Here is a 26,516-nt window from a genome sequence, read left to right on the forward strand (position 1 = left end):
TGAGGGTCCTCATCGGGAATGGCCGCATCAGGTGGTCCCCCAGCGCAAATGCTTCATCAGCAATGAACACAAATGGGAGACCTTCAACATTGTCCTCTGGAGCTGGCAAGTCCAAGCTGCCATTCTGGAGACGCCTGTAGAACTCCGTCTGGGCGATCACTCCACCATCGGACATCCGGCCATTCTTCCCCATGTCCACATACAAGAACTCGTAATTAGCCGACACCACCGCCAACATCACTATACTATTAAACCCCTTGTAATTATAATAGTATGACCCCGAGTTGGGTGGTGGGACGATGTGGACGTGTTTCCCATCAATTGCCCCTCCGCAGTTAGGAAAGTCCCACCGCTGGGCAAAGTGGGAGGCCACAGTCTGCCATTCCTGTGGCGTGGAAGGAAACTGTTGAGGAAAAAACAATAAACATTACTATTTTTTCACAGATACATGGCAAGCAGATTATACACAAACATTATGGGGCAACCTCCAGATAGCATTTACTAAGGGGAATTTAACAACAACAAAGTATAAGGTACACCTATCATATTCCCCCTCCCCCCCTCTCATGGGCCATTTCTAACATTATAGGGGGGGGACTCTTGGACAGGTAACCCTCTTCACTTCATTTAGAGATGAATGCCTAAACACAGGGTATTACTTGGAACAGCCCCTCCTTAGTTACACTATTGGCAGACCACTGGACAGGTAAGAAGTGTCATAATACAAAGATATAAATACACACTGTACACATTTGAGCACATTTGAACATTCTGCTATTACCTATCAAGATAATAATAGGATACAAAAACTTTAAACAGTACCATTGGAAAGTATACAGGCAGGCCCTTGCACTACATGCTTTGGGGAATTCATCCATAAATCTGAGCACTAAAGAGGTGGGTATAGTGTGTATGGGTTTGGCAAAGTCAGCAGATAGATGATTGAGGATAGAGAATTGGGATCAGCTGACTTAGCAGTTGGGGGAGGGAGGGTTACAAAAAATTTGGGGACACCACAAAAAAAAGCCTCTGGCACTCTGCCTGAATTTAAATCAAAAATAACATTTCCAAACATTTTAGGGGGTGTTTGGGGTAAAGCACTACTATGGAGCTGATAAAATACATTGTTAAGTGACTACATGATGTGAATATAGGGGCAGGAGACACCATGCTGGAGAGGTTATTGAAGGGCAAATATGTATGAAGGACATAAAATAATAATTGCATAAAAATCCAGCATGCATGAGGACAAAGGGGACATTCACAGCATATTACAATCATGGTAATTAGGGAATGAGGAAAGAAATACAATATATTATCAAACATTCAATACAATAAAATGTGATATAAAAGGATAAAAATCTTACCTTCATATACTCCTTCTGCAGGACCTGGATGATGGCAGAACAGGTCTCTGGGATAATGATCCCCAGAGCCTGGGGGGAGATGCCTGTCGAGAACTTCAAGTCCTGCAGGCTTTTCCCTGTCGCCAAATACCACAAGGTAGCGACCAACCTCTGCTCCGGAGTGATGGCTTGCCTCATGCAGGTATCCTGCCTGCTAATATAGGGGGTCAGCGAAGCCAACAAACGGTGAAACACGGGGTCCGTCATCCTGAGAAAGTTCCTGAAATCATCAGGATTATTCTCACGGATCTCACGGAGCAAAGGCATATGACAGAACTGGTCACGCTGAAGCAACCAATTCTTGGTCCATGAACTCCTCCTCACCCTGTTCATGGACTGGACTTGTGTCAAGGTCAGGACCCCAACACCAAGCCCCCGCACAGCACGAACTCTACGAGGAGTACACATACGAAACATGGCTAGAAAACGGTCGGCTGCTCAGAACGAAGTAACAGAACGCACTGAAGAACAGCAAGGCCTGTGAAGAGCGACCTGAAAACCAGTAACGAACGAACAAGAATACAATGACTACTTAAAGTCACGCGGAACTTGCTTGCACGCACTGAAGAGCAGATACAAACCCACAAGCACAAACTGAACGGCAGAAAACGATCTGAAAGCCACGAGTCTGAAAAAGCGCGAATCGTCTCTCACCAAACTTTTACTAACACGAGATTAGCAAAAGGAGCCCAAAGGGTGCCGCGCTTGGTTCTGAACCGGCCTTTTCTAGTCTCGTCGTACATGGTGTACGTGACCGCGTGGTTGTCGATCGGAAATTCCGACAACTTTGTGCGACCGTGTGTAGGCAAAACAAGTTTGAGCCAACATCCGTCGGAAAAAATCCTAGGATTTTGTTGTCGGAATGTCCGAACAAAGTCCTACCGTGTGTACGGGGCATTATAGCTGGTGTATGCCTTTCCAATAATAAGGTACCTCCCTCAATTGTTGCGAAAGATAGAGAAGGAAAGGGTTCCTGTGATTTTCATTGCACCAAATTCTCCCAGAAGAATGTGGTACTAAGTGTATGGCCTTGAGAATCCTTAAGGATCAGGTTTATGCTTTATCTATTATGTTCCATGAACCTCTTCCTTTCCCTGAGAGTCCCTAATCAAGGTTTTTCTTCAGGAAATTGCTCATATAAATCCCCCAGTTCAAACTCTTGTTTCACCTATGGATCTCAGCCTGGAGCTCTCTGTACTTCAGAGACCTCCCTTTGAATCAATAAGAGACATTCTGTTGGACATCCTCACTTGTAGGGTTGTCTCCTGCTAGCAATTATATCTGTTAGGCATGTTTCTGATTTAGTAGTTCTTTTTATGTAAAGAGCCTTTTTGTTAGGATGGAGTTCGCCTGCTGGTGGCACTGCGGTGCTCTGGATTGATTGCTCCAGTTCCAGTGTCCACCAGCAGATGTCTTCTAGAAGCCAGCAGGATTCAGTGATCAGCCTCACCTGGTTTCAGCTGCCAGGTGACTATTTAAGGCTGCTTTCACACTGAGGTGCTTTTCAGGAGTTTTAGCGCTAAAAATAATGCCTGAAAAGTGCCTCTCATGCCTCCCCAGTGCGAAAGCCTGAGTACTTTTACACTGGGGCGGTGCACTTGCAGAGAGGGAAAAAAAGTCCTGCAAGCATCATCTTAGGGGCGGTGCATACACCGCTCCCAAAACGCCCTGCCCATTGAAATCAATGGGCAGCACTGCCGAAGCGCCTCAACATGAACTTTTAACCCTTTCTTCGGCCGCTAGCGGGGCTTAAAAGTGCCCGCTAGTGGCCAAAAAGTGCCACCATAACAGTGGTAAAGTGCCACTAATGCCGGCATTGCCCCAGCGTGAAAGTACCCTAAATGCTGATCCTGCTAATACACCTTGCATCACTGTTTTCATTGCTTCCTTGCTACCAGATCCTTTTGTTCCTGCATTCTGTACCCTGCTGCTTATCCCTGCTCCTGGTTCCTGTACCCTGTCTTGATTCCCCCCCCTTCTTTGCATCCCTGATATTCCCTGTTAACCTTGTCCCTCATTTTGTATTTATTTTGTATATGGTCAGTTGTTATGGTTTGTTAGGTATTTTGTCATTGGGGATTGTTCATGTGTAGCGTTTGCTGGGGTTTGTTCATGTGTAGCGTTTGCTGGGGTTTGTTCATGTGTACTGTTTGCGGGAGTTTGTTCATGTTTACTGTTTGCTGGGGTTTATGTTCACTGCTTGCTGGTGTGCGCTTGTCTCTTGTTTCACTATAAATAAATCTCACTTAAAAGATATATACATTGTTTGGTCTCAGTTTCCATGTGTAGCTACATGTATCTGGTCAGCTGCTAAAATACTGACCTTTTTCTTGTTTTGCATAAAAAGCTAAATGGTTTTGAGTCCAAGACCAACCTTCCTACCGAAAGTGATCTCTTCACCTCAATTAAGACTTTGGTCTCCTTTCCCTTTGTTACATAGTCTGGTTGAAAAGAAGACAAGTCCATGCAGTTCAACCCACAGAGAAAAAAAAACACACACACAAGTAGAAAACCTCCATATACAGTGCCTTGAAATGTATCCATACCCCTTAAAATTTTCCACATTTTGTCATGTTACAACCAAAAACCTAAATGCATTTTATTGGTATTTTATGTGATAGACCAACACAAAGTGGCATATAATTGTGAAGTGTTTTACAAATAAATATGTGAAAAGTGTGGCATGCATTTGTATCCAGCCCCTCTGAATACTCGACAGGGAACCACCTTTCGCTGCAATTACAGCTGCAAGTCTTTTTGGGGATGTCTCTACGAGCTTTACACATCTAGAGTGACATTTTTGCCCATTCTAATTTTCAAAATAGCTCAAGCTCTGTCAGATTGGATGGAGAGCATCTGTGAACAGCAATTTTCAAGTCTTGCCACAGATTCTCAATTGGATTTAGGTCTGGCTTTGACTGGGCCATCCTAACACATGAATATTAGGACGCTTTCTGACGACGTCATACGACGAAACGTATGTCGAGGCTTATCCCGGACACGTGTTTACCTCCGGCCATTTCCGGCTTCCAGGCGATGGAACCCACGCCAACACAGCGTGAGTGAGATGGCTGTTGCACAAACCTACCTGGTGTACAATACTATGCGTTTTTCCTTTCGTGCTGAGACAAGGCACAACCTCAAGTAAGAGGCCAATCAGCTGTTTTTTTTTTATCTTGATATTTTTTAATAAATGGAATTATACTATGGTCCTGTCCTTTTCCATCTTTTTTTGATCAACTACGAGAAGGAGTGTTCCCTAGGCTTGTCCTATTGACTCCAGCATTCCAAACTAAACCAAGCTTCACCTGACCTGTCTTTTTAATTAAAGGGGTCATGGTGATTTGGTAAGTAGGCTACTTACCCTTATCCACCGGGTGTGTTCATCCATAAATCGTTCCCATGGTGATGGTGTAAAGATCTGAATCATTTCACATCGTTTATGGACTTTCTTTGTGCTACCACTGATCCAATTTGCTGTTTATAATCATAGACTTTATTCACTTTGATTTTTTATGCACTTTGATGATTTATAAGCGCTTTATCATTACTGTCGATTGCACAGCACTACTGCATTTTATGTTTATGCTATTTAACCATTGTATATAGTGTACGTTTTTTCATTTAGCACCCTCTTATTTCTTATACAACCCACATAACACATGAATATGCTTTGATCTAAACCATTCCTTAGTAGCTCTGGCTGTATGTTTAGGGTCATTGTCCTGCTGGAAGGTGAACCTCTGCCCCAGTCTCAAGTCTTTTGCACACTCTAACAAGTTTTCTTCTAAGATTGCCCTGTATTTGGCTCCATCCATTTTCCCATCAACTCTGACCAGCTTCCCCGTCCCTGCTGAAGAAAAGCATCCCGACGACATGATTCTGCCACCACCATGTCTCACCGTGGGGACAGTGTGTTAAAAAAAAAAAGTTCACGTTTGCTGTGTTTCCTCCCCACATGTCTTCTCGCAAATGGGACTTCTTATGGCTTTCTTTCAACATTGGCTTTCTTCTTGCCACTCTTCCATAAAGGCCAGATATGTGGGATGCAAGACTTATAGTTGTCCTGTGGACAGATTCTCCCACCTGAGCTGTGGATCTCTGCAGCTCCTTCAGAGTTACCATGGGCCTCTTGGTTGCTTCTCTGATTAATGTTCTCCTTGCCCGGCCTGTCAGTTTAGGTGGATGGCCATGTCTCGGTAGGTTTGCAGTTGTGCGTGTCTCTTTCCATTTTCGGATGATGGCTTAGGTTATAACCTAACCCTGCTTTAAACTTCTCCACAACTTTATACCTGACCTGTCTGGTGTGTTCCTTGGCCGTCATGATGCTTTTTGTTCTATAAGGTTCTCTAACAAACCTCTGAGGGTTTCACAGAACAGCTGTATTTATATTGAGATTGATATATACACAGGTGGACTCTATTTACTAGTTAGGTGACTTCTGAAGGCAATTGGTTCCACTAGATTTTAGTTAGGGGTATCAGAGTAAAGAGGGCTGAGTACAAATACATGCCAGACTTTTCACATATTTATTTGTAAAAAATGTTGAAAGCCATTTATCATTTTGTGTTGGTATTTCACCTAAAATCCCAATAAAATACATTTAAGTTTTTGGTTATAACATTGAAAAATGTTGAAAATTTCAAGGGGTATAAATACTTTTTCAAGGCACTGTACACAATCCTATACCCACAGTTGATCTAGAGCAGGGGTCACCGCTAAATGTCCAGGCCGTCAGTGCACGTGATGAATTCATGTGCACCCGGCCCGCAGACATTTTAACCCCGGTCAGCTTTCTTGGGATAATAACCGATGTGCTAAGAAACCGCTCGGCTGTTATCCCAAGCAGCAGGAGGGGACACCCCCCCCCCCCGCCCTCCCGTGACTCACCCGGGCTCTCCTGTCCAACCGGGAGGCCCAAGCAACCAGCCGCCACATCTGCCGGCTGCCCGGAGTCTCGCCTCTAGTAACTCGGAAGCGATGTCATTACACCAAATTTAAAAAAAAAATACAGCATTCAAAACAGCCAAAGTTGGCATTTTGAATGCTTTTAAGTGCAAAGGAGGGATCTGGAGTCCTATAGACCCCAGATTCCTCCACCTGTGACTGCCTATTACTGTCACAAAGGATGTTTACATTCCTTCTGATAGCAATAAAAGTGATCCATATTTTTTTTTTTTAAAGGGACGGTGTAAAAAAAAAAAATTAATATATATATATATATATATATATATATATATATATATATATATATATATAAAAATTTAAAGGGCCCCATCCCTCCGTGCTCTTGCACAAAAACGAACGCATATGTAAGTGTGAGAGGAAGTTTGCGGTAACATCTTGTTACCGCTTACAGTGTACGCCAACCACACTCATTGCCCCCCCTAATAAAGAAGACCTGTCACCACCCACAAAAGTACCTGTCACAGCCCATCTGAGTACCCGAGTACCTGTCACAGCCCATCTGAGTACCTGTCACAGCCCATCTGAGTACCTGTCACAGTCCATCTGAGTACCCGAGTACCTGTCACAGCCCATCTGAGTACCTGTCACAGTCCATCTGAGTACATGAACACCTGTCACAGTCAATCTGAGTACCTGTCACAGCCCATCTGAGTCAGAGTATCCGAGCACCTGTCACCAGGCCAGAGTACCCAAGTACCTGTCACCAGCCCATCAGAGTAACCGAGTACCTGTCTCCAGCCCATTAGAGTACCCGAGTATCTATCTGCAGCCCATGCCTCATAGAATATACTTTGGGGTGTTTGCTTTCCAAAATGGGGTCATTTTGTGGGTAATTCCATTGTCCTGGTGCTCAAGGACCTTCAAAAGTGTGATAGGTAGGAATGAAATGAGATGTGTAATTTATGCTCCTAGAACGCCTGAAGGTACTACTTCAATCTTGGGCCTCTGTATGTGGTATCACCATACTGAGGAGGAGTAGCAGAATGTGTTTTGGGGTGTAATTTTTGCTATATACATGCTATGTGTGAGGAAATATCTTATTAACTGACCAATTTGTGTAAAAAAAAAAAAAAAAAAAGTTTTAATTTTCTTTCCACGTTTTCCGAAGACTTGTGGGAAAAAATGAACCGTTCAAAAGACTCATTATGCCTCATAGAATAGACGACGTTGGGGTGTTTGCTTTCAAAAATGGGATCATATTGTGGGTAATTCCACTGTCCTGGTGCTCCAGGGCCTTCACAAATGTAATAGGCCTTTAGGAAATTAGAGGTGTAATTTATGCTCCTAGAACCCCTGATGGTGCTCCCTGCATGTTGGACCTCTCTGTGTGGCCAGGCTGTGTAAAAGTCACACACATGTGGTATTCCCATACTCAGGAGTAGCAGAATGTATTTTGGGGTGTAATTGGAAGTATGCATATGCTGTGTGTGGGAAATAACTTGTTATTATGACAATTTTGTGGGGAAAAAAATTTAAAAATTTTTAATTTTCCCAAGAATTGTAGGAAAAAATTACAACTTCAAAAAACTCACCATGCCTCTGACTAAATACCATTGACTGCCTACTTTTCAAAAAGGGGTCATTTGGGGGGTATTTGTTAGGGATGCACTGAAATTTTGGCCGCCGAAACATATCGTCCGAAAATGGCCTTTTCGTCAATTTGCCGAAAGAGAAAATTGGCCGAAAATGGGGTGGGGCCTGGCTGGGGCTCCGCCCCCGCACCTGGTGCCGCCCATTACGGTGGTTTCCTATAGCGCAGAAGAGAGAGGAGAGCCGCAGCTGCCGCCTGGTTGATTAGAGCACCAGGAACATAACAGCTTTCATTTCAATAGCTGTGTGTTCCCCGCCGCGCGCCGTCACTTACAGCCCCCCCCCCCCTTGTCCGGGGAACTTTGATAGATTATTATTATTGTTATACAGGATTTATATAGGGCCAGCAGTTTACAAAGCGCTTTACAATATAAAAGGAGACAATACAGTTACAATACAATAAAATACAAGAGGATTAAGAGGGCCCTGCTCAGAAGAGCTTACAATCTAATAGGGTGGGGCAGGTGGTACAAAACGTTGTAACTGTGGGGAATGAGCTGATGGAAGTGGAAGGAGATTAGTTGGAGACATGATGGGCTTCCCTGAAGAGATGAGTTTTCAGGGATCGCCTGTAGGTAGCAAGAGTAGGGCATAGCCGGACCAGTGGAGGTAGTGAGTTCCAGAGGATGGGAGAGGCTCTGGAGAAATCCTGGAAACAAGCATGGGAGGAGGAGACAAGAGAGCTTAAGAGTAGGAGGTCTTGAGAAGAGCGGAGGGGACCATTTTGGGTGATATTTGGAGACAAGATTGGTGATGTAGCTCAGGCAGAGTTGTAAATGGCTTTGTATGTTGTGGTTAGTATTTTGAATTTAATTCGCTGGGTGATTGGGAGCCAGTGTAGTGATTTGAGGAGAGGGTTGGCAGACACTGAGCGGTTGGTAAGGTGGATAAGTCTGGCAGCAGCATTCATAATAGACTGAAGAGGGGATAGCCTATGGAGAGGCAGGCCAATGAGATGGGAGTTACAATAGTCAAGGCGAGAGATAACAAGGGAGTGAATGAGGAGCTTGGTGGTTTCATTTGTTAAAAAGGGGCGTATTTTAGAGATCTTACGGAGGTGAATTCTACATACGTTTGACAATGATTGAACTTGGTGCTGAAATGACAAGTCAGAGTCTAGGATTACACCTAGTACCCTGGCGTGAGGGGAGGGCCTGATGGTTGCATTGTTGATTCCCAGGATTGGACGAGTGATCTGTCTATCAAAGTACCCGAACAAAGAGGAGGGGCTGTATATGATGCCCGGCAGGGAACACACAGCTATTGAAATGAAAGCTGTCATGTTCCCAGCGCTCTAATCAACCAAGTGGCTTTTCTCTTTCTTCCCCTGCACAGGCTGGCTGCACTGGGGACACAGGCTGGCTTACTGGCTGCACTGGGGACACAGGCTTGCTGGCTGGCTGCACTGGGGACACAGGCTGGCTGGCTGCACTGGTGACACTGGCTGGCTGCACTGGTGACACAGGCTGGCTAGCTGGCTGCACTGGTGACACAGGCTGGCTGGCTAGCTGCACTGGTGAAACAGGTTGGCTGGCTGCACTGGGGACACAGGTTGGCTGGCTGCACTGGGGGCACAGGCTGGCTGGCTGCACTGGGGGCACAGGCTGGCTGGCTGCACTGGGGGCACAGGCTGACTGGGGGCACAGGCTGGCTGGCTGCGCTGGGGACACAGGCTGGCTGGCAGCACTGGGTACACAGGCTGGCTGCACTGGGGACACAGGCAGGCTGCATCTGATGGGCACTGGTGAGGCTGCATTGATCTCTTGTATCATGTCCCCAGTCTCAGACCATCTCCTGTACCATGTCCACAGTCTCTGACCATCTCCTGTACCATGTCCACAGTCTCTGACCATCTCCTGTACCATGTCCACAGTCTCTGACCATCTCCTGTACCATGTCCCCAGTCTCTGACCATCTCCTGTACCATGTCCCCAGTCTCTGACCATCTCCTGTACCATGTCCACAGTCTCTGATCATCTCCTGTACCATGTCCCCAGTCTCTAACCATCTCCTGTACCATGTCCGCAGTGTCTGACCATCTCCTGTACCATGTCCCCAGTCTCTGACCATCTCCTGTGCCATGCCCCCAGTCTCTGACCATCTCCTGTGCCATGCCCCCAGTCTCTGACCATCTCCTGTACCATGTCCGCAGTCTCTGACCATCTCCTGTACTATGTCCGCAGTCTCTGACCATCTCCTGTACCATGTCCGCAGTCTCTGACCATCTCCTGTACTATGTCCGCAGTCTCTGACCATCTCCTGTACCATGTCCGCAGTCTCTGACCATCTCCTGTACCATGTCCCCAGTCTCTGACCATCTCCTGTACCATGTCCCCAGTCTCTGACCATCCCCAGTCTCTGACCATCTCCTGTACCATGTCCCCAGTCTCTGACCATCTCCTGTACCATGTCTGCAGTCTCTGACCATCTCCTGTACCATGTCTATAGTCTCTGACCATCTCCTGTATAAAAATATTTAAAAAAAAAATAAGTTTCGGTATCGGTTTTGGTTTTCAGCCTAGTGTATTTTTCATTTTCAGGATCGGTTTCGACACCAAAAAACCCAATCGGTGCACCCCTAATATTTGTACTTTCCTGACATTTCAGAGCCTCAAGAAATGAGAGGCCATCAGTGCATCAGGTGTGATCAATTTTCAATGATTTGCACCATAGCTTGTAAACTCTATAACTTTCACAGAGACTAAATAATATCCAGTACCCAATACCCAGTGGTGATTAAATACCACCAAAAGAAAGCTCTATTTGTATGAAAAAGATTATAAAGATTTTGTTTGGGTACAGTGTTGCATGCCTGAGTAATTGGCATTCAAAGTGTGAGAGCGCTGAAAGCTAAAAATTGGTCTGGGCAGGAAGAGTGTATAAATGTCCAGTATTAAAGTGGTTAAGACCGGGCCTATTTTTCAAACTTGTTGTTTGCAAGTTAAAATCTGTTTTTTTTTTTTTTTTTGCTATAAAATTACTTAGAACCCCCAAATATTATATTTTTTTTTTCTAACACCCTGGAGAATAAAATGGCGGTCGCTGCAATACTTTTTGTCACACCGTATTTACGCAGCGGTCTAACAAGTGCACTTTTTTGGAAAAAATGCACTTTTTTGATTTAAAAAATAAGGCAACAGTAAAGTTAGCCCATTTTTTTCTATATTGTGAAAGATGATGTTACGCCGAGTAAATTGTTACCCAACGTGTCATGCTTCAAAGTTGTGCCTGCTCGTTGAATGGCAACAAACTGTTACCCTTAAAAATCTCTTTATGCAACGTTTAAAAAATTCTACAGGTTGCATGTTTTGAGTTAGAGGAGGTCTAGGGCTAGAATTATTGCTCTTGCTCTATCGATCGCGGCGATACCTCACATGTGTGGTTTGAACACCATTTTCATATGCAAGCTCTACTCACGTATGCTCGGTGAGACTGGGGCGCATTTAAATTTTTTATTTTTTTTATTTTTACCTTTTTATTTTTACACTGTTCTTTAAAAAAAAACTTGTGTCACTTTTATTCCTATTACAAGGAATGTAAACATCCCTTGTAATAGAAAAAAAAACATGACAGGACCTCTTGACCACTGGGCACTTAAACCCCCTTAATAACCAGACCAATTTTCAGCTTTTGGTGCTCTCACATTTTGAATGACAATTACTCAGTCATGCAACACTCTATCTATATGAAATTTTTGTCCTTTTTTTTCACACAAATAGAGCTTTCTTTTGGTGGTATTTAATCACTGCTGGGTTCTTTATTTTTTGCGCTATAAAAGAAAAAAGACCGAAAAATCTGTAAAAAAAAATGCATTTTTCTTAGTTTCTGTTATAAAATTTTGCAAATTAGTAATTTTTCTTCATATATTTTGGCCAAAATTTATACCGCTACATATCTTTGGTAAAAATAACCCAAATCGGTGGATATTATTTGGTCTTTGTGAAAATATCTGAAAATTGATCACACCTGAAGTACTGACGGCTCATTTCTTGAGACCCTAACATGCCAGAAAAGTACAAATATCCCCCAAATGACCCCTTTTTGGAAAGAAGACATTCCAAGGTATTTAGAAAGATGCATGGTGAGTTTTTTGAAGTTGTCATTTTTTCCCACAATTCTTTGCAAAATTAAGTTTTTTTTTTTTACTTTTTTTTTTTTCACAAAATTATCATATTAGCAGGTTATTTCTCACACACCGCATATGCATACCACAAATTACACCCCAAAACACATTCTGCTATTACTCCCGAGTATGGCGAAACCACATGTGTGAGACTTTTACACAGCGTGGCCATATACAGAGGCCCAACATGCAGGGGAGCACCTTCAGGTGTTCTGGCGCACCCAGGCCAATTCTGACATTTCTCTCCTACATGTAAAAATCATCATTTATTAGCTAGAAAATTACATAGACCCCAAAACATTATATATGTTTTTTTAGCAAAGACCCTAGAGAATACAATGGCGGTCATTGCAACTGCAATTTTTTTAACGCGTTTTTTTGGAAAAAAAACAGTTTTGTACTTTAAAAAAAACAAAACAGTAAAGTTAGCCCAATGTTTTTGCATAATATGAAAGATGAAGTTACGCCGAGTAAATAGATACCCAACATGTCACCTTTCAAAATTGCACGCGCTTGTGGAATGACGTCAAACTTCGCTACTCAAAAATCCCCATAGGCGACGCTTTAAACATTTTTACTGGTTACATGTTTTGAGTTACAGAGGAGGTCTAGGGCCAAAATTATTGCTCTCGCTCTACCGATCGCACCGATACCTCACATGTGTGGTTTGAACACCGTTTTCATATGTGGGCGGGACTTACATATGCGTTCGCTTCTGCATGCGAGCACACAGGGACAGGGGCGCTTTAAAATTTTTTTTTTTTTTTTTATTGTTCATTTTACTTTATTTATTTTAGTTTGATGCTTTTTTTAAAAAAACATTTTTTTTTTACCTCTTTTATTCCTATTACAGGGAATGTAAACATCCCTTGTAATAGGAATATGGCATGACAGGTCCTCTTTACAGTGAGATATGGGGTCAATAAGACCCCACATCTCACCTCTAGGCTGGGAAGCCTGAAATAAAAAAATTTAAAAAAAAGATCCTGGCTTTGATCCTAGCGGTGAGTCGATAGAAGCACCGGAGGGTGGCGGGAGGGGGGGACGTCTTCTCTCGCCTCCTGTAAGAACGATCAAGCAGTGGAACAGCCGCTATGATCATTCTTATGGTGTAGGGAATCGCCGGCTAAAAAAGCTGATATCTGAATGATGCCTGTAGCTGCAGGCATCATTCAGATATCCCCACACAAAGTCAAGAACGTCGTATGACAGCCGGCGGGCGGGAAGTGGTTAAAACGCATTTTTTTTTTTTTTTTAACACAAAGTTGTCCATTTATACAATATTTCTAACACATAGCATGTACATACCAAAAATGACACCCCAAAATAGATTCTCCTACTCCTCCTGAGTACGGCGATACCACATGTGTGAGACTTCCACAGCCTGGCCACATACAGAGGCCGAGTACAGCCGAGTATGGCCGAGCATGGCTGGGTATGGCTGAGCATGGCAGGGTATGGCAGAGTATGGCTGGGTATCACAGAGTATTGCAGAGTATTACTGGGTATGGCAGAGTATGGCTGGGTATGGCAGAGTATGGCTGGGTATGGCAGAGTATGGCGCGGTATTTCAGAGTATGGCGCGGTATTTCAAAGTATGGCGCGGTATTTCAGAGTATGGCGGGGTATTTCAGAGTATGGCGGGGTATCGCCGAGTATGACTGAGCATGGCAGGGTATTGCACAGTGTTGTGGGGTATTGTGGGGTATTGCGGGGTATGATGCCGGTTTGTTTACATGTGATCGCTCCGTCGTTTGACGGAGCGATCACATGGTAAATGGTTGCGATCAGCGCCCATTTACCGGGATCCGTGATGTGTCGGGTCCAGAGGATGTCACGGATGTGTTCAGGTGCGCGCGAGAGGGGAACTCTGGGAAGACGTCATATGACGTGATCCCAGAGTTAAGCAACCGCCCTGCTGCCGTCATTCGGCTATGGGCCGGTTGTAAAGTGGTTAAATATGAGATCAAAAAGACCTCAGGTCTCATATTTACACTTAAATGCAATAAAAAAAAAAATGTCATTTGAAAAAAAAAAATGTTGCTTTAAGAGCTATGGCGGAAGTGGCGTTTTGACGTCTCTTCCATGCTGCAATGGTATGGAGACGGGTGGGGGCCAACTTATCCTCACTCATCTCCATACCTATAAATAAAAGCGATCTCGCAGTGAATCTGCTGCAGAGACCACTTTTATCTGAAAGCGGACCGCCCGCTGAAGAAGAAGATACTGGGGTTATGGTAGCTAGCTGCTGCCATAACAACGATATGCCTCTTCAAAGAGCCACTGTATAATGACAACGGGCGGTCCGAGAGTGGTTAAAGTGAATAACTCAACAGCAAGTTCACTATACGGAACACTTATGTATTTATACATGTTGATCATATCCTCCTTAATCTCTTCTTCTCACGAGAGAATAAATTCAGTTCAGCTAATCTTTCATCATATTTAAGCTCCCCATGCCTCTTATCAGTTTGGTTGTCCTTCTCTGCACCTTTTCCAGTTCTCTAATATTCTTTTTTGTGATCTGGTGCCCAAAACTGAACTGCATATTCTAGATGAGGTCCTACTAATGATTTGTACAGGGGAAAATGATCTCTCTGCAGTCCATACCTCTTTTTATACAAGAAAGGATTTTTCTCGCTTTGCAAACCACAGCATTGCATGCTATTATTAAACTTATGATATGCAAGCACACCTATATCCCTCTTCACCATTTGTTCCCCCAGTTGTCCATTGATACTTCTCCTAGTATGTATGATGTGTGCATATTTTTAGCCCCAAGTGCATCACATGTATATGTATCAACATTATGCCTCATTTGCCACATAGTTGCCCAATTAAACAGTGCACTGAGGTTGGCTTGTAAGTTGGAGACATCTTGCAAAGATGTTGTTCCTCTGCATAGCTTGGTGTGATCTGCAAAGACTGAAATGGTACTTTTAATCCCAGGCTCTTTATCATTTATAAATATATTAAGAAGTGATGGTCCCAACACTGAACCTTGTGGGTACACCACTAATAACCGTAGACCAATCAGAGTAAGAATCATTTACCATTACTCTCTGAATATGGTCTTTTGGACAGTTTTCTATCCATTTACAAACTGATTTGTCTAAGACTGTAGACTTTACCTTAAACCAGGGATCTCAAACTGGCGGCCCTCCAGCTGTTGTGAAACTACAAGTCCCATGAGGCATTGCAAGGCTGACAGTTACAAGCATGACTCCCTCAGGCAGAGGCATGATGGGACTTGTAGTTTTGCAACAGCTAGAGGGCCACCAGTTTGAGACCTCTGCCTTAAACATTAGCTGCAAGTGGGGAGGAACTGCCAAAGCTTTTTTAAGCGTAATATAGTAGTATACTGTATACAGTATAATATACTATATCCACAGCAACTCCTCTCTCTAAGTTTTGGCTTACCTCCTCATAAAAAGAAATCAGATTTGTTTGACTTCTGTCTTTCATGAGTCCATGTTGTCTATTGCTTAAAAAAAAAAAATTCTAGCAAAAACTCATCTGTGTGGTATTTTATTATACTCTCAAATATCTTCCCAACTATACTGGTTAAAGGGGAACTTCACCCAAAAGGGGAAGTTCCTCTTATTTGTATTCTCCTCCCCCTCCACTGCCACTTTTGGCACTTTTTTGGTGGGAGCTGTACCTGATTTTGACAGGTGGCGATCTACGAGGATGTTCAGCCCCCTCTCCTTCCTCCTTCCCCCTCAGCCTTCTGATGATTATACTCTGCTGATGTATTCATCTGTGTCTGCACAACGCTGATTAGTGCTGTGCCAGTCACATGACATAAAAAAACTTTCATAATAGAGAATTTAAAAAAATAGCAACAAAGTGTTTTAAAGCTTCATACAAAACTATGCTTCAAAGCAAATTTTTTTTTTGTAATACAATGGTAAAGGTGGAGTTTAAGTTGACTGAAAATAGCTTTCACTTTTTCACACTGTAACGATATCTGGAGTCATGCACCTCCAGCTTGTGTCTATGGTGTGTATGTGCTGGGACTAAAAGGGAGGTAAGGCCTCCATCAATCACCATCTCATATCCCTCCCCCCATAGAGTTTAGCAATATTAGGAGGGAGGAAGAGGAGTGTAATTTACCACTATGTATACACTCACATGTGTGACTCTATAGTCACATGGGATGCACAGAAAAGGAGGAAATTAACAGCTTAGAAAGAAACTGAAACTGGAGCATGCTCTGTAGAAGTCAGCAGCTGGTCTACACAACCTCAGGCTACAGTGGGGACACATACAAGGAGGGTGGGACAGTGAACAGCAGAATCAACCAGGATTTTCGCATTCTACAGAAATCTGATGCTCTAGTGCAGGGCTATGCAATTAGCGAACCTCCAGCTGTTGCAAAACTACAAGTCCCATCATCCCTCTGCCTTTGGGTTTCATGCTTGTGGCTGTCAGAGTGTTGATATGCATCATGGGGCTTGTAGTTCTGCAACAGCTAGAGGTCTGCTAACTGCATATCCCTACTCTAGTGGATGAGTGAGCATGAACACAGTGTAATATTGCATGTATTGACCGTTTTTGATGATTTGGGTTTAATGACACTTTAAATCGATAATTAAAGTTTTAAATAGTAAATGTCTAGAATCTTAACTGATCGAATATTGCCTTTTTCTTTTTATATTTTGATGTTTAACTGTACTATAGCATTTATGTTAAACAGTATTTCTTTTTTCTACATTTATAATTTTTGTTCCTCATGTAGTGAACCACCTCTTGGCAATATGGCATCAGATTTTGATTCGGAGATGGACAGCACTGAACGACTGGCATTAGGAAGTACAGACACCTTGTCCAACGGACATAAGGCTGATCAGGAAGCAGCTAAACGCTTGGCAAAGAGACTTTACAATCTTGATGGGTTCAAGAAAGCTGATGTAGCAAGGCACCTAGGGAAGAAGTACGTGTGGGTATTGTAAGGACTATATATAACAAAGATCTGTTACCCAGTATCTGTCATGTGGTGACACCTCGACTTCATCTCCGATCAGCCCCAATGTTGTACCTTCAGCACTTCTTTAGTACTTCATGTCTGCATTTACAGGTTGCATGCAAACATATGCTTTCCAAGTGCACCAAAATTCATATCAGACATCTGTCATTTGTAACAAAATTTCATGTGAGAACAGTATTCGTGGCACAATGTTAAAGTGGTATTAAACCCCAAACCAAAAATGTAATATATTGCAGCTTACCAATCCTTAGATTTTGTGGCTGCATTCGCTTTATTTTTTTAGGCTGGCCAGTAACACACCTCCTGTATTAGCATGCCCCCACTCTGGGTAAATATAGGGTCCCAGCAGACAGCAGCATTGTTAATCTGGGGGAGGGGGATGTTAGATGGACTAGCAAATTTAGATAGATTAACAAACTGAAGCTAAACTCCAGCTCACAATGCAGTTACACAAGCAGTTACAGCAAGTTTTTTTTTTTCTTTTGGGATAAAGGTTTTGCATGAATAAATATAAGCTAATAATTGTAAGCACACCTGACAGTGGAAAATGGTTTGTATCAACACTCACACTGATAAATTAGCAGATGAGCTAGTTCTGTTGAAAAACAACAGACTTACTGGCTAGATCGTCAGGCAAAAATAAAGAAAGCATAAAAAAGAAAAATAATGCAGCCACCATGTCTAAGAATTGGTAAGCTGCAATTTAATAAATGTTTGCTTTTGGGTTTAATACCACTTTAAAGTTTTTTCTGTCATCAGAGACAATACTAATACTTTTCAAGATCAAGTCTGCTTTATTAGGTTCTCATTTTTTGGTCTGGTGAAATGCTAACAGAGAAAAAATGGCTTTAAAAAAAAACAGTCATACTAACCAAGATAGCTGTAGCACCGATCCCAGCCGCCTCTAAGACCAAGAACTGAGCTATCAAAGACTGCTCAGTTTGCCAAGTTCTGTCTTCAGCCTGCAGAGCACTGGGCTGTGCAAGGGGCAGGAGCCACTGGCTCAAGCTCTCAGGGACTCACTTAGAGGCTGAGTCAGCTGCCAGTCCAGGTATCTGGGTAGATCCCGGCCATCTGGTGGGATTCTTTTCAGAGCCTGGACCAGCTTTGCGATGTCAGCGGACAGTGGGCTTTAGCCCACTGTCTGCTGAAAATGGGTCACGGGAGTGCAGAACCAACTGCGCTCCTGTAAACCATAGAAGTTCAGCCAAAATAGCTTTGGCTATGCTTCTCATTTAAGTGTAGGCCAGGTTATGAGTTATATTCTAAGTAGCTGTAGGGCTATAGGCACAAGCAGCCTTACTTAGCGTGAACAAGTGCAAGGGTATCGACATTCCAGTATTTACAATTCCTAACAAGCATTAAATGAGTTTAAAAACAAACCTTCATTGATCTCTATCACAACTAACCGTTAAAAGTTCACAGCAGAAGCCCCAAAGTAATGCAAGTCATTCTGTCAGCAGCTTGTCAGGTTTAGAAGTATAGATGTCAGAAAAACAGTTCACATGTGCTACAAAGCAGACAGTTCAATAATAGCTGGCATATACCATAAGCAGAAGAGTAGGCAGAGCAGGCTGACTGGTACTTGTGGTGCACCACCGCAGGTGTCAGCAGGGCAAAAAGGACTGGTGCAAGGAAGAAGCTGGTCAGAGCAAACTAAAGGGTAACAGAATGTGATACCGTAGGAGGCAAAAGTGTATTCTAAACAAGCCAGGTCATACACAAGTCGATCAGAGTCCAAAATGGCACAGAACCACAGTGGAGACAGCCAGGGCTGCCGATAGAAATCGGGGGACCCGTACAGACTGCCTGACAGCCCCCCTCCAAGAAAATATTAAAGCTATATTTCACTAAAAATACAATAAATCTATTAGTAGACACAAATACAACATACAGTAACTCACAGAATTCCTGCTAAATCTAAAAGATACAACTGAGTTAATAAATAAAAATGAAGATGAGATAAAAAATATACAGGCTCTGGGATCAGAGAGACAGAGGGAGAGAAACAAAGTTAGGCTCCATGCACACTGGGCTTAAAAAAACTCCAGTTCACTTGGCAGAAAAAAAGCTCAAATAGAATGTTTTTTGTACAAAGTTTAGGAGAGTTTTAAGTTTTTTTCTGCCAGTAAGCTCCAATGAAACGCGAAGCAGAAGGTTTTTTTCTCCTGCCTCTAAACGTTGAGCTAAAAATATGCCTGTAATCGTCCTAATGTGCATGGACACATAGAATAATATTGAGCTGCTTCTACAGGCAGAACACAAAACTCCTATAGAAGCAACGTTTTTTAAGCCAGTGTGCATGGAGCCTTACAGAGATAAACTCAGGGAGAGACCAGCTTTCAGCTGCTGGAGAAAAAGACAATTGCCGTCTGTCACTTATCCCCCTCCCTGTGGGCTCGAGCCCCCTACAAGAGGACCGATCCCCCCCCCCCATCAGTGGCCCTGGAGACAGCAGAGTTAGTGTAAGATGGGTCATGCACAGATATCCACAGAACAAATACAACCTGAATCAAGCAAGGTTAGCATCCACCACCATGAGCAATGGTGGTGTGTGAAACAGGTGCTTTAAGCATGGGCAGCAAGGATCTGGCTAGTCACTGTTGTTTCCTGGTAAAGGCTATCTCAAATGAGTTTTGCTCAGCCTTAAAGGGCCAGCACAAGTCTGGGTACTGACAAATCTCAGATCAATCTGTCCCCCCCCCCCCCCCTTCTTTGAGGGGTAGCTCTTGCACCCTTATGTTTACTTGGATAACAAAGATATTTGAGTTGAACCGTGTGAAGCTCACAAGCTGGGGCTGATTTTGGAGCAGAATGACCAACAGCTGATATTGTGAAAAGCTGAACTGAGGTGGCAAGTGTAGAGACAGGCAGAACTGGAGCAAATGGCACATGAATTGGCACGACTGCTACAGATGGCACCAGGCAAGGCCAGACTGGAACTGCTGATACAGGGGTAGCCTGGACAGAAGCAGTAAGCACAGGCTGAGCTGAGACTGGCTGGGAAGAAAATGACAATACTTACCTTAGAGGAGTTGTAGCACCAAGAAAGAGATCAATGGAACAGTCATAACTGCGATGAGGTGGTAAAGAGTCACCCGACCCTTTGGGAGATCTATCCAGGGAGTACTTGTAACAAGGCCAAGTATATTGGCAGGCAGCAATCTGGTTTGAATGCAGCATGCAGGTTTGTACACACTAATCGAACCATGCCAAAATATTCCCTGTTCTCCAATTAATCACTGGATTGTGACCCTGAAGCCAGGGAAGGCCTAGAATCAAAGATGTGCATACAGAATTAATGGCAAGACAAAAGAACTTCTCCCAGTGTAAAGGATCTACTTGAAGCTGGAAAGGGTCAGTGGCCCATAGCGCTTAACTTTGTGACAGAGGCAGATTATCCACAGAAATCAGGTGGACCAAACAGTCCAGAGCATGCGTTTTCAGAGACAAGTGGGTGAGTAGAGCTTGATCAATAAAATTTCCACGGGCTCTGGAATCCATAAAGGCCAATATCTCATGAGACCCAGACCGATAGTGAATAACATATATATAAAGTGCTGCGCAAATAAATTGTCCTTAAATGATATAACAAGATTAAGCAGACGTAGACAGGAGATGGGGACACCAGTGGATAGTCAAAACGCCAGGGGTTGAATCAAAGGTGACTAGAATCCCTTCACCATACATAGATGGCCCCTCACCTGCAACCTTCGACCTGAAACAGGTCACACAGCATAAGTAGACAAGCTGATCCAGGCAATAATGACTCCGTTCTTAGAATCCAACTCCCCCTCACGTCAGATAACTCAGGTGTTGTATATGCAAATAAAACATGCAGAATATAGTGCTCTCTGTACAAACTTATAACGATAGTGAATAACAGCAGGTATCCTTAGACAATTGTCCTTTTGCAGTGATGAAAGAAAGCCTAGGGTTATCTTTATACAATCACCAAGAGTCCTGGAGTTTCCTGGACGCGTGGGGCAAGAGTGAAGTTTTGAAGCCACAATACAAAGTCCCAAGTTGCGATAAACAGGTAGCTGCATAGGTTCATCCTTAAACATGGTACTGGAGGGGGAGAAACTTGGTGCAAAGGAAGGCACATGTTTTGCGTCAGCTGTGCCAAGTTCCAGTCTCCTCTCCTGCTAATAACGGTCAATTCTTATGGCCAATTTCATGGCCTCCTCCAGAGAAGCTGGGAAGGGGTAGTTAATCAAAGCATCTTTAATTGCCTCTGATAGGCCAAATTGAAATTGGTTCAGGAGTATGGATGTCAATGAAACAGTGCTACAAAGGAGTTCAATAACGAATAGCACATACTATGAACAGGACGATAGGCAAAGCAGACCAAAAGGAAACAGAGTGACAGAGACAAGCCAGGTCATACACGAGTCAGAGTCCAAAGCGGTACAGAATGACAGTGGAGAAAGCAAGGTCAGACCATCTGGATCATGCATGGATATCCACAGAACAAATACAAGCTGGATCAAGCAAGAGCACACCAGGCAGCGTTCGCTATCACAAGCACTGATAGTGTTTTAAACATGGGAAGCAAGGAGCTGGCTAATCACTACTGTTTCCAGGTAAAGGCTGTCTCGGGTGAGTTTTGCTCAGCTTCAAAGGACCAGCACAAGTCCTGGTACTGACACATCTCAACTCAATCTGTCCCTCCTCCTAGAGGACCAAAAAGAGTGCTACTGCTGTGAATTTGGGAATACGTTGTAAATTGCTCCACAGTTTATGCCATTTCCAAAGTCAATGAAGGCTTGTTTAGAATCTCATTTAATGCTTGTTAATGATTTATAAATACATGAATGTCCATAGTCTGCCCACAGGTTCATGTTAAAATCCTATTGCCACAACAGGTGATGTCCAGAAATTTCCTCACATAATTACTGACCATGGAAGAACATCTTCTTGTCACACTTCTCTAACATGGTGACATGGATGGGAATCTGCAAATCTTATCATGGACAAGAAAATATCCATATCTATACACTGGAGGTTACAACCAGAACAGTTGGTAGGACTGGACGTACTGAGCTCCTGAACATTGGCCCCAAATCATACACTATTGATTGTACTTTACTCTCTAGAAAACAGTCAGATCTCCAATAAGGATGGGTAGCTGTTTAGTAGCTGTAGAAATAGGATGGGTCCAGTGGTAATGTAATATGATGCTTAGTGACGATTGTGAAAGTGAATGAGGTACTGAACGAAAAAAATGGGCTAGGGAGCATAAACAAAAATAGCTGGCAGTAACTATGTTCTAGGTGCCCTCTGAGTGTCTGACAGTGACCGACTTTTCCCTGGTGACACAATGACTAGAGAATGTGTACTTAGGGGAACAGTAGTAGGTGTTGAAAGAGGACCCAAACTGTTTGCATCTTTTTAATTGGGGATGTTAAGCCTTTTATAGGGGTTGTACTAAGGTTTTTGTGCTGCATGAACAGTATTAATTATCTGAGAATTTAAGGTTAGTGTAACAAGAAAAATTAAAAAAAATAAGGATGTTAAAATGCTCACATTGCCTATACCAGACTGTATAAATGTTTCTTGATGTGTTTGAATTTTGTTTTTGCTATGATTGTCGGTAAAACACATCACTTCCTCACATTCATTAATGCATTGCCTTGCCTTGACATGCTTTTGGAAACTTGGTTGTATAAAATATTAGACTTGTGCATATGTTTTGTGCCTTCTTCCTTCTATATGACCAAAAGGCCAGTAATAATTTTGTTCTTAATTTACAGCAATGAGTTCAGTAAGATGGTCGCAGAAGAATATTTGAAGTTTTTCGTCTTCACAGGAATGACCCTGGATCAAGCCCTCAGGTTTGTCTGTTTGGGATTAATTGTTATTTTCAGAAGCCAAACGCAAGACAATGCTGCTGCATGTCCACTGGCCTATCAAACAAATATGATAGAATTCACAGGAATTTACTTTAGTATGGACAAGCAGGAACATATTTTCCATGAAGCACACCACGCCAATGCATAAAGGAGGCAAAGGCAAAGAAGCACATTTTTCCTGTTTAGTTATTAGCCACATGCTGTATATTTCCCTATCAAACGTAATACTGTGATCCTATATAAGCTTATTTATACCTTGTCCAGATATTCAGAGCCACAACTTGAAAAGGAGTGCCAAGTTTTGTGTGCCTACAGGCACTGGTGATGGGAATTATGGATTAAATTCCTCTTAGTTATAGGATTGTGAGCCCTTTAAGATCTAAGGTGTATGCAGATAAGAATGGTTTATTCTCAGTCTACGGATCTCCCTTCTACAGACTACAGTGACCTGCAGTAGTCAGAGCTATTACAGCAACAGACGATGATAGCAGTAGCATTTGGCAGATACATTTGATGAAAATTAACATATATGACTGTTTTGAAAGTTATTAGGATTTTGTACCGCTAGAGGAACTACTCTAGATGTGGAAATAAGAGCAGTGTTGTGAGGAGAAGAGAAACCGAGTATTATTAATTTTCTTTGGAAAACAGATATGAAAGTGAAATAAAATGTTTCTATACTTTTTACATTATATCAACTCAATAAATAAAAATATATAGGAGGATGAGAGTGCCACAAATAAAAAGTCCAGTAAAAAATATTTTGTAGAGGTCAGAAGATAAAGCCAAGCCCTGTAATGCATAAAGACCGGTGCAGAGTTTTGCAAAAGTGTCTCATATGCGTTCTAAAAGTGGTGCAGCATGTGCCAAATTAATTTGCCTGTCTAGAACATGTATTAAATTTGGTGCATTCTGCACCACTTTTAGAAAGCACGCAAGACACTTTTGCAAAATCTGCCTCTGTAACACAAAAGAAATATGTTCTTCATGAGCTCCACTTTTGATACAATTTGTATGTATTTTATTTTGAATTTGGGACAGGTGTTGCACCACAATGTAGAAATGAAGCAAATTAGAACTACCCGAGTTTGGTGCACAAGTCGCTATCAGAACCAAAACTCTGGAAGATGTTTTTAGAGTTAGGTGCAACACATTAACAAGAGCAATTAATGCTGGAAAAGTGGTGCAGTAGCTTAATTGAACCCCCCCCCCCCCCCAAATGTGTTTCAGGGGCTCACAAATCCCAATTATTTAGGATTATAAAGCAAGATAACAAACACATTATAAATTCAGAAACCTAAGACAACTACTCCTATAATCTATAGAAGTTGTTAAAAGATTATACATACTGTATAAATAGAAATATGTATATAAGAATCATACATTCAAATGGTATAATTTGCCCCTCCTCTATATGCTGTGTAGCAGAGTGGCATGCTTGTTGCCATTACCTCTTCTTATGCTCACCTGTCACTGGTTGTCAAGAACACTGCTGGCTTCACAGCTTACAGGCTCCTAGCAATCAGTGACAATTGGCTAAGTCTGATAGAGAAGCTTAGGGACTTGTTCCCCATCAGGCCCAATCTCTGCCTGTGATTGACACCTGGCATTGGGCAGATTTTATAGCTAATAACAGTTCTGTCACATGTATGATGAAGGGGTCCTGTGAGGCTCTGAAACGTCGCCTTTTTAACCATGATGTGATCACTGAGAAAAGCTTTGGACCCATTCTGAAGATACTTGGCATGCTGGTGACATACTTCTCACTTTGAATGTCTTCAGTTTCCAACCTGTGGTTGCTACAGCACCCATTTACATTATAGAGTTTATATGCAGCTCTAAGGAATAGATGAATGGAATCCAAGAAAGGTAATGGTGAATGGAAAAAGTAAGACTCTTGCACCAACTTCAGTGTGTAAGGCTACATACCGCCATGCTTATATGAAATCTCCTTACATTAACAACTAGTTTCAGGAATGTGTGCACTGGGATTGTTGCCTTTTTAGGACAGTTCTGGAAAAAAATGTGTGTTTGCCAAAATGAATTTTTACTCCAGTGGAGAAAGCTTGGTTTGTTGTGTAGGGAGTCCTCAGTGTAGGTTATGTGTGAGCTATAAATATGGAGGTCCTATTTAAATAATTAATTTATCTCATATACATTTTTTATTTAGTAGCTTATTTTCTCTTTTATTCTATCTGTTCTTGGGGTTCTATCTCTATTTGGCCAGTTGGTTCTGTAGAATCATGAAAACATGTGAAACGCATTGACCAGATTGCATGTGGGAAAATAGTGTTATATAGACAGATTAGAGACAGATTAAATGAGAAACCTGCTATGGGGTGTTGACAGTAGACATTATTATACGCTAACTCAGGTTAAGGTATTATGAAAGGCTATTCTGTTTGCTTGCTGGAGACAAGCCATCATGCCATCTATTATTGCCTTTACAAATGCTCACCAAATTTAGGCCCCCTGAAGATCCAGTTTAGTGAAAATGTGCACCTCCATCAATCCTACTGAATAGTTCGGCGATAAAAGACAAAAGGTAACTTTTTAAACCCCTGCATTAATACGGGGCCCAATGTCTTATCCTTCTCAGCATAAAAAAAATCCGCTCTTACAGGAGAAGAGAAAAGGTGAAAAAACCCTTTTATGTAGGTTTTTATCATGGCAAATTTTCAGAACAAATTATGGAAAGCTCTTAGGGTGGTATAACTTGAGGTGGTCAATGAGCTAATCAAATGGCCTGTGAGGTGGCAGGGCCAAGCCAGATTCCTCCATGAAATACTGATAATAGGGGAGTGGGATGTCCAAAGTCATGGCAACATTGAAAATGGGGCGGCTAAGATGGGAACTAATGCATGAATCAGACCAGTCAATCTGGTGGTTCTGGTGGCATAACCAAAGATACCAGAGGATGATGGGGTAAGAAGGAGATGGGAGAACAAGGCAAAACTTGGGGTTTTGTATTAAACCTTACAGAGAGACAAAGGTTGGCCAACAATGGTTAAGAGAGAAAACTGAATGTTTAAGAGGAGTAAGTGGGATACCTAGCCATTCAGCCAATGACTGGTCCAAAAGATTACCTGCAGAGCAAGATGAGATGTCAGGATTTATACTGCAAAAGAAATTTGGACACATAAGATAAACCTATTACTGATGGGGCTAAATAATTGTTGGACTACAGGGCAGCCCCATACTCTTTTAAACCCCTGACATTTCCCAGCTTATTCGGGCAATTAGAAACTTGCTGCCCCTTGCTGCTTCAGTAAGGACTGAAACCCAGGGTATACTTCAGCTGCTTTTCTTCCTGGGAGAGATGATTAGCACCTAGTTGCATGAGTTTCTTCTAGTTCTGGAGGTGGAAGAGTGGGGGACATCAGAGGTATGACTAAAAATCAATACACTACTAATAAACTATTGATTTTTAGTCATGTGCACCTATGTTATGCTTATTAAATATGTAATTTTTGGATTACGGTAGTTGCAAATGTTATGTTACACCCACCCCACCCACTTGTTGGGAGGAGCTTTCTGTTGGGGTGTCATGTGATGGGAATTACATAGTGTATAAGAATAGTCTA

The 26,516-nt window shown here is 42.6% G+C and overlaps 1 protein-coding gene across 4 annotated transcripts in view; it reads left to right on the forward strand.

The window, feature by feature from the left end:
* Positions 1-26,516, forward strand: part of PSD (pleckstrin and Sec7 domain containing) — a 765,102-nt gene that overhangs the window by 401,058 nt on the left and 337,528 nt on the right. For 3 of the 4 annotated variants that reach the window (XM_073596605.1, XM_073596606.1, XM_073596607.1), the window contains 2 exons: positions 16,829-17,029; positions 22,834-22,914. In XM_073596605.1, the coding sequence (XP_073452706.1) occupies positions 16,829-17,029; positions 22,834-22,914 (282 nt within the window). The remainder of the gene's footprint in view (positions 1-16,828; positions 17,030-22,833; positions 22,915-26,516) is intronic. The other variant, XM_073596608.1, reaches the window with a different exon arrangement.

Source organism: Aquarana catesbeiana, linkage group LG08 (assembly GCF_042186555.1).
Source record: "Aquarana catesbeiana isolate 2022-GZ linkage group LG08, ASM4218655v1, whole genome shotgun sequence".
NCBI lineage: Eukaryota > Metazoa > Chordata > Amphibia > Anura > Ranidae > Aquarana > Aquarana catesbeiana.